General features: G+C 48.8%; 1 protein-coding gene across 20 annotated transcripts in view; it reads left to right on the top strand.

Annotated features, from left to right (window-relative positions):
* TRIM9 (tripartite motif containing 9) overlaps positions 1-21,052 on the top strand; it is an 87,835-nt gene that overhangs the window by 42,911 nt on the left and 23,872 nt on the right. For 15 of the 20 annotated variants that reach the window (XM_063118260.1, XM_063118251.1, XM_063118258.1 and 12 more), the window contains exons 3-5: positions 1,572-1,694; positions 15,516-15,626; positions 18,335-18,488. In XM_063118260.1, coding sequence (XP_062974330.1) covers positions 1,572-1,694; positions 15,516-15,626; positions 18,335-18,488 — 388 coding nt within the window. Of the gene's footprint in view, positions 1-1,571; positions 1,695-15,515; positions 15,627-18,334; positions 18,495-21,052 lie in introns of all 20 variants that reach the window. The other 5 variants (XM_063118265.1, XM_063118269.1, XM_063118271.1 and 2 more) reach the window with 3 other exon arrangements.

Here is a 21,052-nt window from a genome sequence, read left to right on the forward strand (position 1 = left end):
GGAAGACAACTGGGCAAGCTCTCTCTGGGTAGCCCTAGGGGCTGACAAACCAAAATGTGTCACAGGAGAGGCAGTGGAGGAAGGCAGATGGCAGCAGCAGCGAACAGGGCAAGAATATGCCTTGAGGTGCAAGCTTTCTGCTTTTTGTTGGACTACCGGGAAACGTTGAGCAGTTGGACAGATTTGGCTCCCTGCCATCCCCCGCGATCTATGGAACGGGAGAGCAAAGCTATCCGGGGGAACGGAAGGAGACCGGGGTGGGTCAAGGACTCCACAGCTCACCCAGCCACGAGGCTGACGAGGCGCTGCTTTAGCCTGCACTGTGGCTGCGACTGACAGCTGAATAGGAGCCAACAGTGCAATATGGCTGCAAGAAAGGCAAATGCTATTTTGGGCTGCATTAATAGAAGTAGAGCTTCCAAATCACGTGAGGTCCTGGTTCCTCTCTATTCGGCCCTGGTTAGGCCTCATCTAGAGTATTGCGTCCAGTTCTGGGCTCCACAATTCAAGAAGGACGCAGACAAGCTGGAGCGGGTTCAGAGGAGGGCGACCAGGATGATCAGGGGTCTGGAAACTAGGGGTGTGCATGGACCCCCCAATCCGCCTCGTGGCCGGATCCGGAAAATCCGGATCGGGCCCGATCCTCTTCGCGCCGCTCCGCCCGTCTCCCGCTCCGCTCCGAGGAGCGAGATCCGGCTTCGCCACCGTCACTATATGGACGGCGGCGGCGGCGCAAGAGAAACCAACCAACCACCCCGCCCCCTTACCTTCCTCCGTCGGGGATTCAATTGAGGCCCCGGTTGAAGCCGGAAGAGGCCTCGGCCTTCACTTCCGGCTTCAACCGGGGCCTCAATTGAAGCCGGCGACGGAGGAAGGTAAGCGTCGCTCCTCCCTGCTCCCTTACCTGGTGCTGCCGCCGCCGACGCATGGATGGTGGCGCTGGCAGCGCCAGATTAGTCCCCCTCCCCCCCCACTTACCTTCAGGCGAAGCTCCGGATTGAGGCGATCCTCTTCGCCTCGATCCGCAGCCCCCCTGACTCTCTTCGCCTCTGCCTTAAGGGTAGGCGAAGCCCCCCGCTCCACTCCTGCTTCTCCGGTTCGAGGAGAAGCGAAGCACATCCCTACTGGAAACAAAGCCCTTTGAAGGGAGACTGAAAGAACTGGGAATGTTTAGCGTGGAGAAGAGAAGATGGAGGGGAGACATGATAGCACTCTTCAAATACTTAAAAGGTTGTACACAGAGGAGGGCCAGGATCTCTTCTCGATCCTCCCAGAGTGCAGGACACAGAGTAACGGGCTCAAGTTAAAGGAAGCCAGATTCCGGCTGGACATCAGGAAATACTTCTTGACTGTTAGAGCAGTACGACAATGGAATCAGTTGCCTGGTGAGGTTGTGGGCTCTATTCCCACACTAGAGACCTTCAAGAGGCAGCTGGACAACCATCTGTCAGGGATGCTTTAGGGTGGATTCGTGCATTGAGCAGGGGGTTGGACTCGATGGCCTTGTAGGCCCCTTCCAACTCTGCTATTCTATGATTCTATGATTCTATGACAGGCGTTTCGCCCTACAGGAGAACAGCGTGGAGTTCGAAGCCTGCCTGGTTGCCCAATGCGACGCCCTCATCGACGCTCTCAACCGGAGGAAAGCCCAGCTGTTGTCACGGGTCAACAAAGAACATGAGCATAAGCTGAAGGTTAGTTGGGGACGATGCAGCACAGCCTTCCCCAAACCTGGGGTCCTCCAGAGGTGTTGAGACCACAACCCAGCCAGCTGGCTGGGAATGATGGGAGTTGTGGTCCCAACACCTCTGGAGGACCCCAGGTTGTGGGGAGGCTGGTGCAGCACACCGGGGTGTCTTGTCCAGGAATAGGTGATGGATTGGGGAGACGGTGGCAGAGAAGTTTGGGAGGGGGGTCTCCTTTGCTGGCTGCATTCTCAGGTGATGCCCTGCTCTGGCAGCCCAAGTCTCAAGTCCGGCCTGTTGACATGTCTGGCCTTGCTCCATGTGCCACCCTAGCAGCGGGTGAACGGGCTCCTGCTGCCGTGATCTCCATCCCGCCCCCTTGCAAATGGCCAGAGGATGCTGTTGCATCTCTTGCCACAGCAGAGATCCTGCTGTTGAAGAAGCCGACGGCCAGAATCACTCTCCCGGCACTTGACCCGGCTCTGCCCCTCCGTCTTACCGGGGCTGAGGGCTGCACTGTTTTGCTGCTTCAAGAACCTTTACTTTCCCTGGAGGGAGTTTTGCTTCTGCAGCAAAGCATTTGACAGGTGGGTGGGGATGCGAACCTCTTCCAGCCCAAGGGCCAAGCTCAGTTTTGAGGATGCTCTCGGGCGCTGCATCCGAGGGGTGGGTGAGGTCGAAAGCAAAGGGGTGAAGGCCCCAAGGCAAAAGAAGAGGGGTCAAAAATACCAGCATATTTTAGCCGAACACTCTTACTGCCAGTGGCCTTCGGACAGGCATTTCAGCATTTTAGAAATGGGGGGAAATCACACAAAATCAGGAACACACATCAGTGGTTTGGAGAAAGGGGTAGGGCCAGGGCATAGGGAAGGGGGTGTGGGTCTTTGGGAAATGGCAGAGGGCTTGATTAGGGCTCAGGGAAGCCGGGTTTGGCCCAGGGGTCTAGGATACAGCACCCTGACTGACAGTGTGTGGCTCACAAAATCCCCCCTAACCCTAACCCTTCCCCTGCCATGTAAGGAAATGACTGTTCCGGTTTTGTGCAAAAATTCAAGAAGGACGCAGACAAGCTGGAGTGGGTTCAGAGGAGGGCAACCAGGATGATCAGGGGTCTGGAAACAAAGCCCTATGGAGAGAGACTGAAAGAACTGGGCATGTTTAGCCTGGAGAAGAGAAGATTGAAGGGAGACATGATAGCACTCTTCGAATACTTAAAAGGTTGTCCCACAGAGGAGGGCCAGGATCTCTTCTCGATCCTCCCAGAGTGCAGGACACAGAATAACGGGCTCAAGTGACAGGAAGCCGGATTCCAGCTGGACATCAGGAAAAACTTCCTGACTGTTAGAGCAGTACGACAATCGAATCAGTTACCTAGGGAGGTTGTGGGCTCTCCCACACTTGAGGCCTTCAAGAGGCAGCTGGACAACCCTCTGTCAGGGATGCTTTAGGGTGGATTCCTGCATTGAGCAGGGGGTTGGACTCGATGGCCTTGTAGGCCCCTTCCAACTCTGCTATTCTATGATTCTATGAACTTTGCAAATGCCTCTTGCGTTTTTGAAGGTTGCTGGAATTCTGCTTTCAGTCCTGGTTCTCCTTAAACTCTGGAAGTTATTAAATCTCTAGAAGTGTGTGTATGGGGGAGGGCTGCAGGGCTGGGGTGAGTGGGGGCGTGGCCAGCTCTATCCTATCTCATGTAAATGCACATGCAAGAACATTAACAACCAGGTGGGTCCAATCCTGCCTCTGGCATTATGCTAGCAGGAAAGAGCCCACAGTAACTCAGTGTTTGAGGCCCTGCTTTGCCTGCAGAAGGCTCCAGGTTTGATCTCCGGCAGCATCTGCAATAACATATTGCACAGGAAAAAATGTCTGACAAAAACAACATAAGATAAACAGGCCAAAAGTATTTCAACACAAAGTCTTCGTCACTGGCCAATGCAGGCTGCTGTATGCTCCCTGGAAATTTAATTGGGCTGACTTTACAGTTCCCACAGTAGTGTGGTTGAAGGTGTCACTCCCACTTGAACATAGTACAGGACCTCAGCCCTTTCCAAAACCTCCTGGGTCGTAGTCTTTAGATAAATGGTTTTTAGGACGAACTCCCCCCACAACGTGTTCTAATGCCACCGTTGTGTGACTGTGGGCTACTGTGGTGTTGAATCAATTCCATAGTGATGTTTGATTGACAGTTCCTCCACCTTCTCTCCTCCTCCGGTCCTCTCGATGGTATCCCATCAGCCATTGCTGCGAAAAAAATCCTGGCAGCTCTCCTAGAGCGGTACTCCCTCCTCTCGCCGCTCTTGCCAGGGAACTCTGTAGCCAGTCAACTCAAAAGTCAATGCAACGCAACGGAAAACTCCAACACAACAATAGGGTGACCCTATCAAAAGGAGGACAGGGCTCCTGTATCCTTAACAGTTGCATAGAAAAGGGAATTTCAGCAGGGGTCATTTGTATATATGGGGAACCTGGTGAAATTTCCTCTTCATCACAACAGTTAAAGTGCAGGAGCTATACTAGAGTGACCAGATTTAAAAGAGGGCAGGGCTCCTGCAGCTTTAACTGTGGTGATGAAGAGGGAATTTCACCAGGTTCTCCGTCTATACAAATGACACCTGCTGAAATTTCATTTTCAGTACAACTGTTAAAGATACAGGAGCCCTGTCCTCCTTTTTATACGGTCACACTACACAACAACCAACACAATGGTTGTGCAGGAGTTCTCCTCTGCACAGCGTGGATATTCTGCATAGAGTGTTTTTTTAAAAACAAACAAACAAAACTCCACCATTGCGTGGAGTTTTCCTGCCAGAGAACACATTTCTCAACGGTGGTGTAAAAACTCAACTGTGAGGTTCTAAAACGTGTTGTCTGAACTGAGCTGCCCTCTCTGCTTTTAAACGATTGCAAGACGGACTTTGTTGCCGAGCACATTAATAAAGCAGGCGGCATGTAAAGAAGAGCCTTTAGCAGTGTGAAAGCGTGTGTGTGTCTGTGTGTGTGTGTGCTGCTCAAGCAGTGGCGGCTGTTAGCTCTGATGTCAGTGGGGCAGTGAATCCATTCCGGGTTTCAGTCAGAACCAGTCAGAACTCTTAAAGGAGCTCTCCAAGTTGTGCATCCAGGTCCATCTGTGACAGCAAAACAGCAAACATGAGTTGACTTGTCCTTAGAGACGCTCATGCCTACCGTCTCTATTTGGAGGGCGTGCTTTACCTGGCTGGCCTTGCACCATCTCTCTGGGATTGCCCGTTCGTCTGACACTTTGACTGGACTCCTTAACTGGTTGATCCAGGTCCTCCACCTCCCTGCCTCCCCCAGAGATCCCCTTAGCCCAACAGAGGTAGGGTAGACTCAGTACACGCAGCAACCATGATTTCAGGACTGGGATGAATTAAGAGAAGATACAGCAGGCCACATGTGGGAGGGGCCTGGAAATTGCTATGGCGACAGTTGTCATAGAAACACCTTAGGAGGGAGGGAGGGACGGCAGCGTGGCTTGCTATGGACCGGCGACAGATAAGCCCAGAGGAATGACCTTGAAGGGGGAGGGGGCGGCTGATGGACAGCTATACAGTTTCCCGGCGAAAGGTTATGACTCCCTTCTAGGAGGTGGTTTGTGGCTGCACACAAGAGTTGATTGAGAGGAAATTGGCTGGAGGAGGAAGGAGTGTGCCATCTCTGCCAGATGTTGTAACGGCAGCTCTGCAAGACGGGCGAGGCAAAGGCAATTGGTTGCTCCAAACTGGGTCGGACTGAGCCAGAGGTCCTTCCCTGGGATTGCAGAAGGCAGCCATACGGGGCTTTCTGGTCCAGTTAACCCAGAGACGTTATGTCTACTCAGCAGAAAGCAGCTTTTCCAAGACATTTATCTGCCTCCTTTCTCTGCACGCATGGAGGCATCAGCCGTGGCACTTGGGGCGAGCCAAGGAATGTCCCCTGGCCTTCCATTTGGCCACTAGCGCCACTGGCTTTTTCAGAGCAGAACTGAGCCCGCCTTGCGCTGGAAGACAGTCAAGCCGGGTGGAAGTTTTTATTGCTGCCCTAGGTGCAGCGGGGCAGAGTAAACTGAGCATGTCCAAGATCACCATGCCATAGCGGAAAGCATTCTGCATGGCTTGCGGTCCCTGAAACCAGACCGGCCTAAGCCCACTTGAGGAATTTCTGGCTAGGCTGACATTTCACTCAGGGGTACCCTGGACCTTGCAGATCACAAGTCACAATGGTAGAAATTCAACAGGTGTAGCTGTCATAAAAAAAAACCTTCTGCCACCTTTAGGCCTTCCAATATGCAGCAGAGCATTCGGATGAGGATAAGACTCAAGACTAGTACTCAGTGCCTAGTTCAGGGCCCTTGAGGCCAGAGGGCGCAGCCCTGCCATCATCCCAGGGCTCAGATTAGTCCCTGGCAGGTGGACTAATGGGAGTTGTAGTCATAGAATCATAGAATCATAGAATAGCAGAGTTGGAAGGGGCCTACAAGGCCATCGAGTCCAACCCCCTGCTCAATGCAGGAATCCACCCTAAAGCATCCCTGACAGATGCTTGTCCAGCTGCCTCTTGAAGGCCTCTAGTGTGGGAGAGCCCACAACTTCCCTAGGTAACTGGTTCCATTGTTGTACTGCTCTAACAGTCAGGAAGTTTTTCCTGATGTCCATCTGGAATCTGGCTTCCTTTAACTTGAGCCCGTTATTCCGTGTCCTGCACTCTGGGAGGATGGAGAAGAGATCCTGGCCCTCCTCTGTGTGACAACCTTTTAAGTCTTTGAAGAGTGCTATCATGTCTCCCCTCCTCTTCTCCAGGCTAAACATGCCCAGTTCTTTCAGTCTCTCCTCATAGGGCACATCTGGAGGGCACCGGGTTGGCAGAGGCCGTGTGTGCACGTCTTTTGCCTGCAGTTAAATCCCCCCCTCCCGGCTCATTAGCTAGCTTTATTTTCTTGTGCGAATGCCAAGGAGTGACTTGGTGCCCATGCCCGCGCCCCCCACCCATTTTCGGACGGGAATAAAATGCTCCCAGCATAGGCCTGACGAGGGAAGAGAGCAAGAACATCTTCGTCCGCCCAACGCCCCTCTCCTCTTGCCCACCGACAGAGCTGGCTCTGCTCCCTCCCTGGAGAACAGCGCTTCTGGCAACGGTCCCATTGTGCTTCACAGCCAGAGTCCTGTTCAGTGGGATTAGCTAGCTGGGAATTCAGTCATTAATCATCCCCCCCCCGCCACCCCCCTTCACAGTTCCATACCTAAGAGAAGCTCCTTGAAGATTGCATCAAGTCCGCCTGGTAGTTAAAGGTTGGGGGGATTTGCAAGGGAGGCCGGAGGGATGGCAAAGGAGGGAGGGGCCGCCCCTCTACAGCAGCGGTGTCGGTAAAGTCACAGCCCCCCCCCCAGCCACACTCCCCAAGAGAATCCAGCAATGCAGGCAGCTGCATTGACCCGTATCAATTCTGGCAGTTTTCCTCTCCATCAGCAGCAGGATTTTGTAAAGCCAATAGGTCTTAATGGTACATTCAAGACCAAAGTACTTTGCACGACATCAGGACACGTCAAAACGATACCCTGTTGCTGCAAAATCCCTCTCTCCCACCCCCAGTTACTGTGAGGATTGCAGCTAAGTTCAGAGGGAGAAGAAAGTCTGAGCCGGGTGAGGTTCCAGTTGACATCCGCATCCCTGCTAATAATATTATAAAAAGTCCCGAGGCTGCAGCCCTGTGAGCCCCGAGTAACTCAGGTTCAGCAAAGGGGCATTTCGGAGCACGTGGCTTTCCTCCGGCAGAGCGTTCCGAACAGAGGCACAACATCAACCAGAAGGATGGATTGAACAGTCTATGATTCCACCCTCAGCTCGCTCTCTTCCACTTAGCATTTTGTTTTCCTTATATGCATATATTATTTTACCTTGGCTAAAATTTGGTAGACCTGCCAGAGTAGGGCGACCCTATGGAAAGGAGGACAGGGCTCCTGTAGCTGTAACAGTTGTATGGTAAAGGAGTTTCAGCAGGTGTCATTTGTATGCATGGTGAAACCCCCTCTTCACCACAACAGTTAAAGCTGCAGGAGCCCTGCCTAGCATGACCAGATACAAAAGAGGGCAGGGCTCCTGCAACTTTAACTGTTGTGATGAAGAGGGGATTCCACCAGATGCTGCCTGCATACAAATGACACCTGCTGGAATTCCCTTTTCAACACAACTGTTAAAGATACAGGAGCCCTGTCCTCCTTTCTATAGGGTCACCCTATGCCAGGAGGCAACAAAGATTGTCTCCAAGGCTGGATTCAATCCGTATGGTGCTAGCTGGCCACTCCTAGGATGAATGCATGAGTCATTGAGGTGCCCTACAATACCAACCAGGCTTGCTTTAGGCATGGGACAGGCCGATCAAGCACCAATTTAATAATAATAATAATAATAATAATAATAATAATAATAATAATAATTTATTTCTTACCTGCCTCTCCACTTGGATCAAGACAGGGAACAAAAGACCTCTGCAAGTTATCAGTTCAGGCCAGGGATGGGTGAGAAATTCGTTGAAACACAAACTTGCAGAATTTGCACTTCCTGAACCTAACCACAAGCAAGAATGAATTTAAGACATTGGAAACTGTACTTTCCTGATGTTTCTGACGCAGTTCACAGAAGCAAAATGTGTACATAAATGCGCATGTTTCAAAATTAATAGAAGTATAGCTTCCAAATCGCGTGAGGTACTGGTTCCTCTCTATTCGGCCCTGGTTAGGCCTCATCTAGAGTATTGCGTCCAGTTCTGGGCTCCACAATTCAAGAAGGACACAGACAAGCTGGAGCGTGTCCAGAAGAGGGTGACCAGGATGATCAGGGGTCTGGAAACAAGACCCCTGGAGAGACTGAAAGAACTGGGCCTGTTTAGCCTGGAGAAGAGAAGATGGAGGGGAGACATGATAGCACTCTTCAAATACTTAAAAGATTGTCACACAGAGGAGGGCCAGGATCTCTTCTCGATCCTCCCAGAGTGCAGGACACGGAATAACGGGCTCAAGTTAAAGGAAGTCAGATTCCAGCTGGACATCAGGAAAAACTTCCTGACTATTAGAGCAGTACGACAATGGAATCAGTTACCTAGGGAGGTTGTGGGCTCTCCGACACTAGAGGCCTTCAAGAGGCAGCTGGACAAGCATCTGTCAGGGATGCTTTAGGGTGGATTCCTGCATTGAGCAGGGGGTTGGACTTGATGGCCTTGTAGGCCCCTTCCAACTCTGCTATTCTATGATTCTATGAAAAAGCATGCCCTCCAAAATGCATACATTTGAAACAGTGTGTGCAAAAAGTGTGTGGCGGTGGTGGTGCAGACCCTGCACAAATTGATTTATCCAATAGAAAAACCATTTAAAAAGATGTGCACACAAATGCATACATTTAAAAAATATGCTAAAAAATTGCATGCATTTTGAAAGATGCGCACAAAAAATATGAATGATTTTTGTGCAGACCGGAAAAAACAATACTTCCCAATCTGCTGAAGAAACGGGACGGAATGAACTTCTCAATGGAAGAAAGAACCTGAGGAAAAGCAAGATTGACAGATTTGCCTGTGCTAAATTCAGCCCTCTGGCAAGGGGGATCCGTAACAGATCTCACACGGAAGGGTGATTATTAGATGACATTTCAGGTTCCTTCTAAAGTGATGGCTGAATTCCTAAGAGACATTTAAATCTTTTTTCCCTTTCTTTTTTGGAAGTATATAATGGGCTACACCGGTTCAAATGCTAACGTTTTCATGCTCTTAGTAATTCCACACCTGCTATTTACGAGAGAAGAAAAGGCCGCACACCACACCGGTCCAAAGAGCTGTTATGCGCCTCCGTATCACAGCAAGAGATCAAAAACACACATTCATCCTGCTATCCTATTTCATCCTATTTCATTTTTTAATCTATTAAAAGATTTATATCCCGCCCTAAATCACAAGGATATCAGGGCAGCATATAAATAAAATCATACATCTAAAATAGAACGATAGATTTACAATTCTAAAACAAATTAAACCATTAATATGTTAAAAACCAATATGAAATTTTAAAACAGTAAAATCCAATTAAAACAGGACAGTGTGCAGGCTGTTAAATTTAGCCATACACACCCCTCAGAATTACCTGTTTCGTTTGAGCTTAGCTGCAATTCTCGTAATAGCTGGGGAAATGATTTTAAAAAAAACCAGGAACAATATATTGTCCCCTATTGTAATACAAAATATTTGGGATGGTTTGATCATGAATGGGGGATTAAGTGTCCTTACGTCCATCAAATCTGGGAATGAAATAGCTACTTTTCTAAGACCTCGGACAAGTCATTTCACAAAGACTATCAGATACCATCTGAGATTATTATTATTATTATTATTATTATTATATACCGCCCCATAGCCGGCGGTTTAAAAAAGTTAAAAACAGTGAACATTAAAAACAAATATACAAAATTTAAACCATAAAAAGCACAAAATACAAACAAAAACAGACAATATCTGTTTAAAACAACTATTCTGCGGTCAATTAAAAAACTCAGCATACGCTGTTAAATGCCTGGGAGAAGAGAAAAGTCTTGACTTGGTGCCGAAAAGATAACAGTGTTGGTGCCAGGCGAGCCTCATCGGGGAGATCATTCCAAAATTGAGGGGCCACCCCTGAAAAGGCCCTCTCCCAGGTTGCCATTCTCCGAGCTTCCCTCGGGGTAGGCACTCGGAGGAGGACCTTAGATGTTGAGCGAAGTGTACGGGTAGGTTCATGTCGGGAGAGGCGTTCCGTCAGGTATTGTGGTCCCAAGCTGTGTAAGGCTACCAGGAGGAGGGCCTTCTCTGCTGTGGAATGAGCTCCCTAAGGAGGTTCGCTTGGCACCTACATTATATGCTTTTAGATGCCAGGTGAAGACCTTTTTATTCTCCCAGCATTTTAACAGTCTATAAATAAATTTTAACTTTTCTGTTTTAAATTTGTAATTTTGCATTGCTGCTGTTTTTATCTGGTTGAGCTTTTATATTGTATTTTATAGTATGGTTTTATACTGTTGTTTCATACTTTGAATGTTTTTAAATTTTGTGAACCACCCAGAGAGCTCTGGCTATTGGGCGGTATAGAAATGTAATAAATAAATAAATAAGGCTTTATAGGTCAAAACCAGCACCTTGAATTGGGCTCAGAAACATACAGGCAGCCAATGCAAGCAGGCCAGAGTCGGTGTTATATGTTCAAACCTTCTGGTTCCAGTTATCAATCTGGCCGCCGCATTTTGCACAAGCCGCAGCTTCCGAACCATCTTCAAAGGCAGCCCCATGTATAGGGTGACCATATGACTGGATTTGCCCGGATTTGTCCGGGTTTTTGATGGCAAAACCGGGGGGGGGGGGGAGGGAAAATCCGGATTTTGTTTCAAAGAGCAGCTCTAATGGGAATTAACAAAAATGCTTATAACTCTGTCATTTTTTAAGATAAAGACATGAAACTTGGCACAATGGTAGCTCTTAGGAAGGGCTTTAGTCATACCAAATTTGAAACTGATCCGTTCATCCATTGATTTTTTAGGATTTTTTTTAAAATTGAGGTTTTAAAATTATTATTTTTAAAATCATCGGTTTTAAATATAAAGAGATGAAACTTTGTACCATGATAGGATTTAGGTAGAGTTTTAGCCACACCAAATTTGAAACAGATCCATTCATCCATTGATTTTTTTGGATTTTTTTTAAAAATGAGGTTTTAAAATTATTATTTTTTAAACTGTCATTTTTAAAGATAAAGTGCTGAAAGTTGGCACCATGATAGCTTGTAGGTAGAGCTTTAGCCATACCAAATTTGAAACAGATCTGGGGCCAGTAGCAAACCCTGTTAACAACAACAGCAGCTTGCAATGAGTGAAGATACAGTCAGAAAAGATATTTGAGGGAAGGGGAGAATGTAACACACAGAGTATAGCAAAAGCTTCAAAGTACAGCAAAACCTACAAAAGTAGGAGTGAGTGAAGTTAATTTCAGATACATTGAATCTCTCACTTGTTCTTCATTTTATGCGCATGATCTATCCAGAGTGCAGCCTCTGTTTTTTGTGGCTCAGGGGTTGTTATTCATTTTAATCCAAAATATATGCAGCCCAGTTTTTAACCCAATAGGGCAGGGGTGGGCAACTTGTGGCCCTCCAGAGGTTTTGGCCTACAGTTCCCATCATGCCTCACCATTGGAAATGCTGTCTGCGGCTGATGGGAGTCGTAGGCCTGGAGCACAACTAATTGGTCCCTCCAGCCATAGAGCTAGACCTATGATGGAAGAGATGAGGAATGCCAAAGGTCACACATACAATCCTTTAAGTCGATTAAAACACTCATCAAACTTGCTCAAGGAAATTAAGAGCTCAGTGGGCGCACAGCCTCATGTTCTGTCTTGTGCCAGAGCGATTTATTTGAAGTCATTTGGAGACTTTGCAAAACAAAACAATTTTATTTATTGTTACTGGTACAATAAATAAATAGCGAGGTACTGGTTCCTGTCTATTCAACCCTGGTTAGGCCTCATCTCGAGTATTGCGTCCAGTTCTGGGATCCACAATTCAAGAAGGACGCAGACAAGCAGAGCGTGTTCAGAGGAGGGCAACCAGGATGATCAGGGGTCTGGAAACAAAGCCCTATGAAGAGAGACTGAAAGAACTGGGCATGTTTAGCCTGGAGAAGAGAAGATGGAGGGGGGACATGAGAGCACTCTTCAAATACTTAACAGGTTGTCACACAGAGGAGGGCCAGGATCTCTTCTCGATCCTCCCAGAGCGCAGGACACGGAATAACGGGCTCAAGTTAAAGGAAGCCAGATTCCAGCTGGACATCAGGAAAAACTTCCTGACTGTTAGAGCAGTATAACAATGGAACCAGTGACCTAGGGAGGTGGTGGGCTCTCCCACCCTAGAGGCCTTCAAGAGGCAGCTGGACAAGCATCTGTCAGGGATGCTTTAGGGTGGATTTCTGCATTGAGCAGGGGGTTGGGCTCGATGGCCTTGTAGGCCCCTTCCAACTCTGCTATTCTATGATTCTATTTATTTTATTTAAAATGTTTCTTGCCCGCATTTCAGGGCAAAGCCCTTACAAGGCAGCTTACGATAAAATGCCCATAATGTACTATTAATCCTGCTTAATGTACAGGCAAGTTGGGCTGAAGGCAGCCCCGTTGTGGATGATAGATCAACTGCTGTATTCTCACTCTACTACTGTGCCCAGAGGTTTTGGCTGCTGCAGGAGTCCTGAGCATACAGTATTTATTTATTTATTATTTATTTATTGCCAAAGGACCTAGCTGTGCAGCGGTGGAAAGAGCCCTTCCATTGACACATTGAAGGGAAAAATGTGTGCGGATTTGCATGTATTCGGGGCAATGTGAACAAAAATGCTTAAGAATTTTCATGCAAATGTTTTTAAAAAACAAACTTTTGACATTTAGGATGAACCAAATTTAAGACTGGAGAAATTCTCAAAGTTTGAGACGAAATTGACAGATCCATTCATCCCTACTTGGTGATTTTAAAGATGTTCTTTGCGTATGGTCAGAGGCCCTTTGGATCATAGAATCATAGAATAGCAGAGTTGGAAGGGGCCTACAAGGCCATCGAGTCCAACCCCCTGCTCAAGGCAGGAATCCACCCTAAATCATCCCTGACAGAGGGTTGTCCAGCTGCCTCTTGAAGGCCTCTAGTGTGGGAGAGCCCACAACTCCCCTAGGTAACTGATTCCATTGTCGTACTGCTCTAACAGTCAGGAAGTTTTTCCTGATGTCCAGCTGGAATCTGGCTTCCTTTAACTGCAGCCCATTATTCCGTTATGGCTGAGGGTGTCAGGGCTTGAGTCACTGGCTACAATTCTGCTCCCCCACAGCCACTCAGTGCTCAAGAGATCTCTCACCCACCCACTGGGACCGGCCTTGTACTGGCCCCAGTGTGCATACGCCAAGATGATGAGCGGGGATTGAATTTTCTGTGTCCTTGACGCACTTGCCTTAACGCACCTGCAAGAAATCGGCTGGCACCCTCTGATTTATAGAGCTAGGGCTCTGTGGACCAGATGGCGGCTCCTTCCATAATATTCTGAAAACGTCAACTTTGACCGGAGAGGCAAGAGATTTCATTATCCAGAGAGAGCCAGAACCTCTGCTTAAGCTGTAAAGAAGATAAAGAGATAAAAGATTTGTTTTCCACAATCCTATATTTGTGATCTTACATTCCAACACAGTGCTCATCTCCTAGAGAAGCATCCCTGGGGAGACTTGCAATGAAAGAGGAGACACCCAGTGCCTTGGTTATGCACTTTTAGACTGGAGATTTCACAGGAACATTGAATCGTAGAATAGTAGAGTTGGAAGGGTCCTATAAGGTCATCAAGTCCAACCCTCTAGTGTGGGAGGACGCCTCCCATGGCTCAGAAAGAAGGGGCAGCACGCTTTTGGTTCAGCAAAAGCGATTCAGAACATTTCATTGGAGAACCAATGAAAATCAAAGGACCAGTAGCTGGGTTTCTGATTGGACTGAATCTGACCAATTGCATCCTTTTCAGATCAGGTTTCGAACTGAGCGGGAACAAATATTCAGAAATTTGCTGGACTTTCGCACTTGTTGGCAATTCTTGATGGCATTGGCTTCGGCTGGCATCAAATACAAAATCTCATGAGTTGCCCACTGCCAAAGACGGCAACCAGCACATGCTATCTTGCAGAAGCTGTCAGATTTGTTATTACAGGTCAGCGATCGGTATTGTCAGATGTTAAAACAGTATTGCACAGCTCTTATCAAATATTGTCAAATACATGGTGGACAAACTTGGAGTTTCCTTGGAAGCTGATTTGGGGTTCATCGAAGAGAATATCAGTCCTGGGCAGACGGGCTTCTTGTTTCCAGGAAGACAGTTTATCTTCCACTCCTGATCTTCCTTTGCAAGATGCAGCCATTATGGAAAAGTTTGGGTGTGTTCTACCATGCCCAAGAATCATAGAATCACAGAATCATAGAGTAGCAGAGTTGGAAGGGGCCTACAAGGCCATCGAGTCCAACCCCCCTGCTCAATGCAGGAATCCACCCTAAAGCATCCCTGACAGATGCTTGTCCAGCTGCCTCTTGAAGGCCTCTAGTGTGGGAGAGCCCACAACCTCCCTAGGTAACTGATTCCATTCTTGTACTGCTCTAACAGTCAGGAAGTTTTTCACGATGTCTAGCCGGAACCTGGCTTCCTGTCACTTGAGCCTGTTATTCCGTGTCCTGCACTCTGGGAGGATCGAGAAGAGACCCTGGCCCTCCTCTGTGTGACAACCTTTCAAGTATTTGAAGAGTGCTATCATGTCTCCCCTCAATCTTCTCTTCTCCAGGCTAAACAGGCCCAGTTCTTTCAGTCTCTCTTCATAGGGCTTTGTTTCCAGACCCCTGATCATCCTGGTTGCCCTCCTCCGAACATGCTCCAGCTTGTCTGCGTCCTTCTTGAATTGTGGAACCCAGAACTGGACACAGTACTCTAGATGAGGCCTAACCAGGGCCGAATAGAGAGGAACTAGTACCTAGTTTGATATAGGGAGATGGTGATGCTCATGTGCTGCAACCTATGAGACAGCCTTGCTTTTCTGATGTGTTGATGTGCAACTCTCATAATTACCAGCCGACGTGGCCAATAATGAGGAGAGTTGCAACACATCTGGAGGGCATGAGGTTGGGAAAAGATGACCTAGGACCTGACCCACATCCTCCAAAGCAGATGCAGCGTTTCCTTGACAGAGACGTGGATACGGGGAGCCGTTTCTGAACTGCCAGCTCTGAATGCTTTTGCCATCTCTGTCTCTTCTTGCAGGTGGTGCGAGACCAGATCTCCCACTGCACGGTGAAGCTGCGTCAGACAACGGGACTCATGGAGTACTGCTTGGAGGTCATCAAGGAGAATGACCCCAGTGGATTCCTGCAGGTTGCTGGTTGATTCTTCCTATTCTCTGTTCTTAGGGAAAGTTTGAGTTTCCTTTTCTCATTGCTGCACGCACTGCGTGTGGCTCACTTTCTTGTGTAATATATTGGGGTGTTTGTGATGGATCCGTTCCATGATTGCATTCCCGCATTCCTCTTTAAGCAACTTGGGGCTAATCAGACTGAGGTCGGACTACCAGAATGCCCGTTATTTTGACAGCCGGTTGGGTGCTGGGTGTACAGATGGAGAACCCATATACTCCAAGCACCTCTGACGGCATACTCTCTGCAACATATGGGCCCTCCTGTCCTGCTGTGACAGGGTTAAGCTCAGGCAGGCAGAGCTCGGAAGCACAGCATTACCGTTCAAGAAGAAGGGCAGTGCACAAGCAGAGTCTGAAGCAGAGCCGAAGTCAAGCGCAGGCAAGGAGTCTCAGACAAGCATAATCCAAGATACAGGGTCTTATCAGGAGTCAAGAGATCAGACTAAAGATGAGTCGGGATCAGGAAAGCAAAGGTACAAGGTACTGGGAGCTGAAATAAAGGTGTTGTCCTTGCCTTTGAGGCTTATATGCTGGAGCTTCCACAGCCCCACTCAGGACTCAGCTGCAGCATATCAGAGGCTTCTAAAAGAAGTCCTCCTCGTGAGCCTTCCCTTGTAAACAAGCACTCCTTCTCACAGGGGTGGTTCTGGCCTGCCTTTTGAGACACCAATGCTCTCAGGTGCTATGTGGTCCTCCTCTTGTGGGGACAGACCTGCGGCACAAGAGATCAGACTAAAGATGAATCAGGGTCAGGAAAGTGAAGTTACAAGGTACTGGGAGCTGAAATAAAGGTGTTGTGGGGATGGCCCTGCGGCCATCTCCCCTGAAGCTCCTCCTGTTCTGCTTCCCAGTCTTCTGGGATGGGCTGTTCCTCCATGCTGTTTGTCTCTGGGAGCCCAAGCTCCTCCTCCGAAGATAATTCCTCCAGCCCGGGGTGCGGGGAAGGGCATGACACCCGGGTTGTCTATCTAGCCTACAAAAAGAACTAAGGAAGGGTTGGCTGTATGTTTGCATGTCGCCAGCCTTTGCCTTCCATTGGGAATGGCCTTGTGTGGCGCAGAGCGGTAAAGCAGCAGTTTCTGCAGCTGAAACTCTCCCCACGGCCTGAGTTCGATCCCAGCGGAAGCTGGTTTCAGGCAGCCAGCTCAGGTCGATTCAGCCTTCCATCCTCCCGAGGTCGGTAAAATGAGTACCCAGTGAGCTGGGTGAAAGGTAATCACGGCCGGGGAAGGCAATGGCAAACCACCCCTCTATAAGGCCTGCCAAGAAAACGTCAGCGAAAGCTGGCGTCCCTCCAAGAGTCAGTAATGACTCAGTGCTTGCACAAGAGGTTCCTTTCCTTTTTTCCAGAGCTCAGTAACTGAGCACATGGACTTTGCACATGGGAGAACCCACGTCCAGTCCCTGGTGGAAAGATCCCAGGCAGAGGGCTGAGTCCTTGGACAGACCCTTCCGGTCACAGGAAAGGATGCTGGGCTTGCGAGCCCAGTGGTCCGAGGGCCAAGCTAGATGTGACATTAAACGCAAAGCTTGTGGGCCTCACCCTAGCGCAGCCTTGTTCAAACTGGCACACCCCTGATGTGCTGGACTGCAACAGCCCTGTTGGCTGGGGTTGATAGGCGTTGCCATCCAAAACATCTGGAGGCCACCAGTTTGGGGGAGGCTGTTCGGGCCAGCATGTGCTGTGGCAGCAAATTCTGTAAGTCCTGTCCTGGTTTTGTGCCACTTTTCGTGGAACAAACCTCTCCTTTGGCCAAGGGAGAGGCATTGCTGCAAAATACTTTGGGATCTCTGGGCTTTGTTCACAAAGAATTAAATTAGATACATCGATAACGTCTGCAAATGGATTTTCTTTGATTTATTGGTCTTTTACCTTCGCTGCTACTCTCCTCTCTCAGGCGATAGGGATGTTGGAGGAATCCAGCTGTGGGTGGAACACAATGAGCTCTCATTGGCTCAGCCCTCTGGACTCTGTTCTGCCTTCTACCAGCTGGGCCGACCGGGCCCACGGGGAGACAAGCCTAACTGGCAGGTTTTCCATACCGTTTTTTTTTATCACCGTATTTCTTCGATTCTAGACGCACTTTTCTTCCCCATATAAACATCTCTAAAAACGGGGTGCGTCTTAGAATTGCGGGTGCGATTATTATTTCTTAGAATCAAAGCTTTTTTTCTGTTGGTGGTACTGAAATTAGTGGCGTCTTACAACCGATGGCGCCTTACCGTCGAAGAAATACGGTATTTGCGCATATATATTTGTGCATGAATTGCAGCTGCAAATTGTGTAATTTGCAACATTTTTAGCCGCAGATTGCGTAAATTGACAAAATGTGCACCAATTATTGAAACTTCAGCTGCGATTTATGCAAATGTCTGCTTCCACAAATTAAAACAAAACATAAAGAGTCCCTGGAATTCAGGGGAAACGCACCGCTCAGCTCCTAAACGCAAGCGGCGTCGGGTGCGTTGCGAAAGTCCAGGAAGCCCCAAAGTGCCAGATTTCCCCGTGACAGATGTCCCTATCTGTCATGTCTGCTCTCCCTGAAAAGCAGTTTCAGCATCTTGACTATCAAGGCTAGCCCCCGCCCCCCCCTCCAATAAATCTTGTCCGTCGACATATTTATACACTCGCAGCACGTGCCAATTCTCTGCTCTCCTCTGCCTTCAGATTTCGGATGCCCTGATCCGAAGAGTCCACCTGACCGAGGACCAGTGGGGAAAAGGGACGCTCTCCCCACGGATGACCACCGACTTTGACCTGAACCTGGACAGCGCCCCCTTGCTGCAATCCATCCACCAGCTCGACTTCATGCAAATGAAAAGTAAATGCATTCATTTGTGCTCCGCTCCTTCCAAAGCCGAAACGCGACAGGCTAAAAAAAATATCTTTAAAATAAATACAGATTAACAGCAAAAAGAACAGCAAAAGCAAAAAGCAGATTTAAATTGTGAGGAGGGCAGAAGGGGGGCCTAGGCATCGGTCCTGCCCCATATCCTTGCTGGCCCCGCCCCCTGGAAAGTCAACGTTCTAAAATGCAGGTGTCCCACCACAGACCTTCAGCCCCAGCCTGTGGATAGCAGGGAGTTGAGCTGGCAGGAACACGATGGACAGGGTGGGGTGAAAAAGATAAAAAGAATAGAGCGTGATATTAAAATGATTCTAAAAACAACAACAACACATCAACAGAGTGGCAATAAAACCGTGGCTTGCCTACCAAAGGAATCCTGGAAAAGAGGACTGGGATCTCCAGAGGCAGGGAGTTCTGCAGCAAGGGGGCCACCACACTGAAGGCTCTTCTGTGGGTGGACTACATTCAGACCAAAGGTCCATGTGGAACCACCAGGAGCATGCCCTCGGGTGACCTCAGTGACAGGGCAGGTTGACAGGGGAGAAGGCGCTCTCTCAGGTATCATAGAATCATAGAATAGCAGAGTTGGAAGGGGCCTACAAGGCCATCGGGTCCAACCCCCTGCTCAATGCAGGAATCCACCCTAAAGCATCCCTGACAGATGGTTGTCCAGCTGCCTCTTGAAGGCCTCTAGTGTGGGAGAGCGCACCACCTCCCTAGGTCACTGATTCTATTGTTGTACTGCTCTAACAGTCAGGAAGTTTTTCCTGATGTCCAGCTGCAGTCTAGCTTCCTTTAACTTGAGCCCGTTATTCCGTGTCCTGCACTCTGGGAGGATCGAGAAGAGATCCTGGCCCTCCTCTGTGTGACAACCTTTTAAGTATTTGAAGAGTGCTATCATGTCTCTCCTCCATCTTCTCTTCTCCAGGCTAAACATGCCCAGTTCTTTAAGTCTCTCTTCATAGGGCTTTGTTTCCAGACCCCTGATCATCCTGGTTGCCCTCCTCTGAACCCGCTCCAGCTTGTCTGCGTCCTTCTTGAATTTTGGAGCCCAGAACTGGACGCATTACTCTAGATGAGGCCTAACCAGGGCCGAATAGAGAGGAACCAGTATCCTAGTCCCTGGTTATTTAGGGCTTTGTACACTAGTACAAGAACCTTCAACCTGGCCTGGTGATGAATAGGCAGCCAGTGCAGTTCTCTCGGCAAAGGAGTTGCATGCTGAGAAGGGACAGCTCCCGACAACAGCTGAGCTTCTGCATTCTGCACTTGCTCCAGATTAAGGAGCAGGTTTAAGGGCAGCCCCGCATAGGCCATAGCTAGAAGGGGCGAAATCCCAGGGTGATCCCCGGGATCATCCCTTGTGAGCCCACATGACGCACAGGGGATCCCGGGATCAGGGAGGGATGATCCCTCCCTTGGCCCGGGATCTCACCCTCCCCTTCAGGCCCGTTTTTTCTGCGGTGAGCCTGAGACTGTGGAATATGTGGCCGGGTGCCACGGTTTATCCAGGCTCCTCATGATTCCTTGGCATTTATCCCTATCCCTAATAGGGATAAATGCCAAGTTCTACATTTGGGAAATAGAAACCAAAGGCACAGTTACAAGATGGGGGATACTTGGCTCAGCAATACTACAAACGAGAAGGATCTTGGAATTGTTGTAGATTGCAAGCTGAATAGGAGCCAGCAGTGTGATATGGCTGCAAGAAAGGCCAATGCTATTTTGGGCTGCATTAATAGAAGTATAGCTTCCAAATCACGGGAGGTCCTGGTTCCTCTCTATTCGGCCCTGGTTAGGCCTCAACTAGAGTATTACGTCCAGTTCTGAGCTCCACAATTCAAGAAGGACGCAGACAAGCTGGAGCGTGTTCAGTGGAGGAAAACAGAGGCTGTGAGGCACACACACACACACACACACCTGGCACAATATTCAGAGGAGGGCAACCAGGATGATCAGGGGTCTGGAAACAAAGCCCTATGAGGAGAGACTGAAAGAAGTGGGCATGTTTAGCCTGGAGAAGAGAAGATTGAGGGGAGACATGAGAGCACTCTTCAAATACTTGAAAGGTTGTCACATAGAGGAGGGTCAGGATCTCTTCTCGATCCTCCCAGAGTGCAGGACACGGAATAACAGGCTCAAGATAAAGGAAGCCAGATTCCAGCAGGACATCAGGAAAAACTTCCTGACTGTTAGAGCAGTACGACAATGGAATCGGTTACCTAGGGAGGTTGTGGGCTCTCCCACACTAGAGGCCTTCAAGAGGCAGCTGGACAACCCTCTGTCAGGGATGCTTTAGGGTGGATTCCTGCATTGAGCAGGGGGTTGGACTCGATGGCCTTGTAGGCCCCTTCCAACTCTGCTATTCTATTCTATGATTCTATGACCCACGCACGGGGTGCAGAGCTCCTCGGGAGCACTGTGCCCATCAGGGGTAGGGTGGGGGGAGCAGGGAAAATAATAATAATTTTTTAAAAAATTACTTACTTTTTGAGCACAAGCGTTCATGCGCTGCTGGCCCTTTAACCCCCCCCCCA

The sequence above is a fragment of the Elgaria multicarinata genome, chromosome 2, assembly GCF_023053635.1.
Source record: "Elgaria multicarinata webbii isolate HBS135686 ecotype San Diego chromosome 2, rElgMul1.1.pri, whole genome shotgun sequence".
NCBI lineage: Eukaryota > Metazoa > Chordata > Lepidosauria > Squamata > Anguidae > Elgaria > Elgaria multicarinata.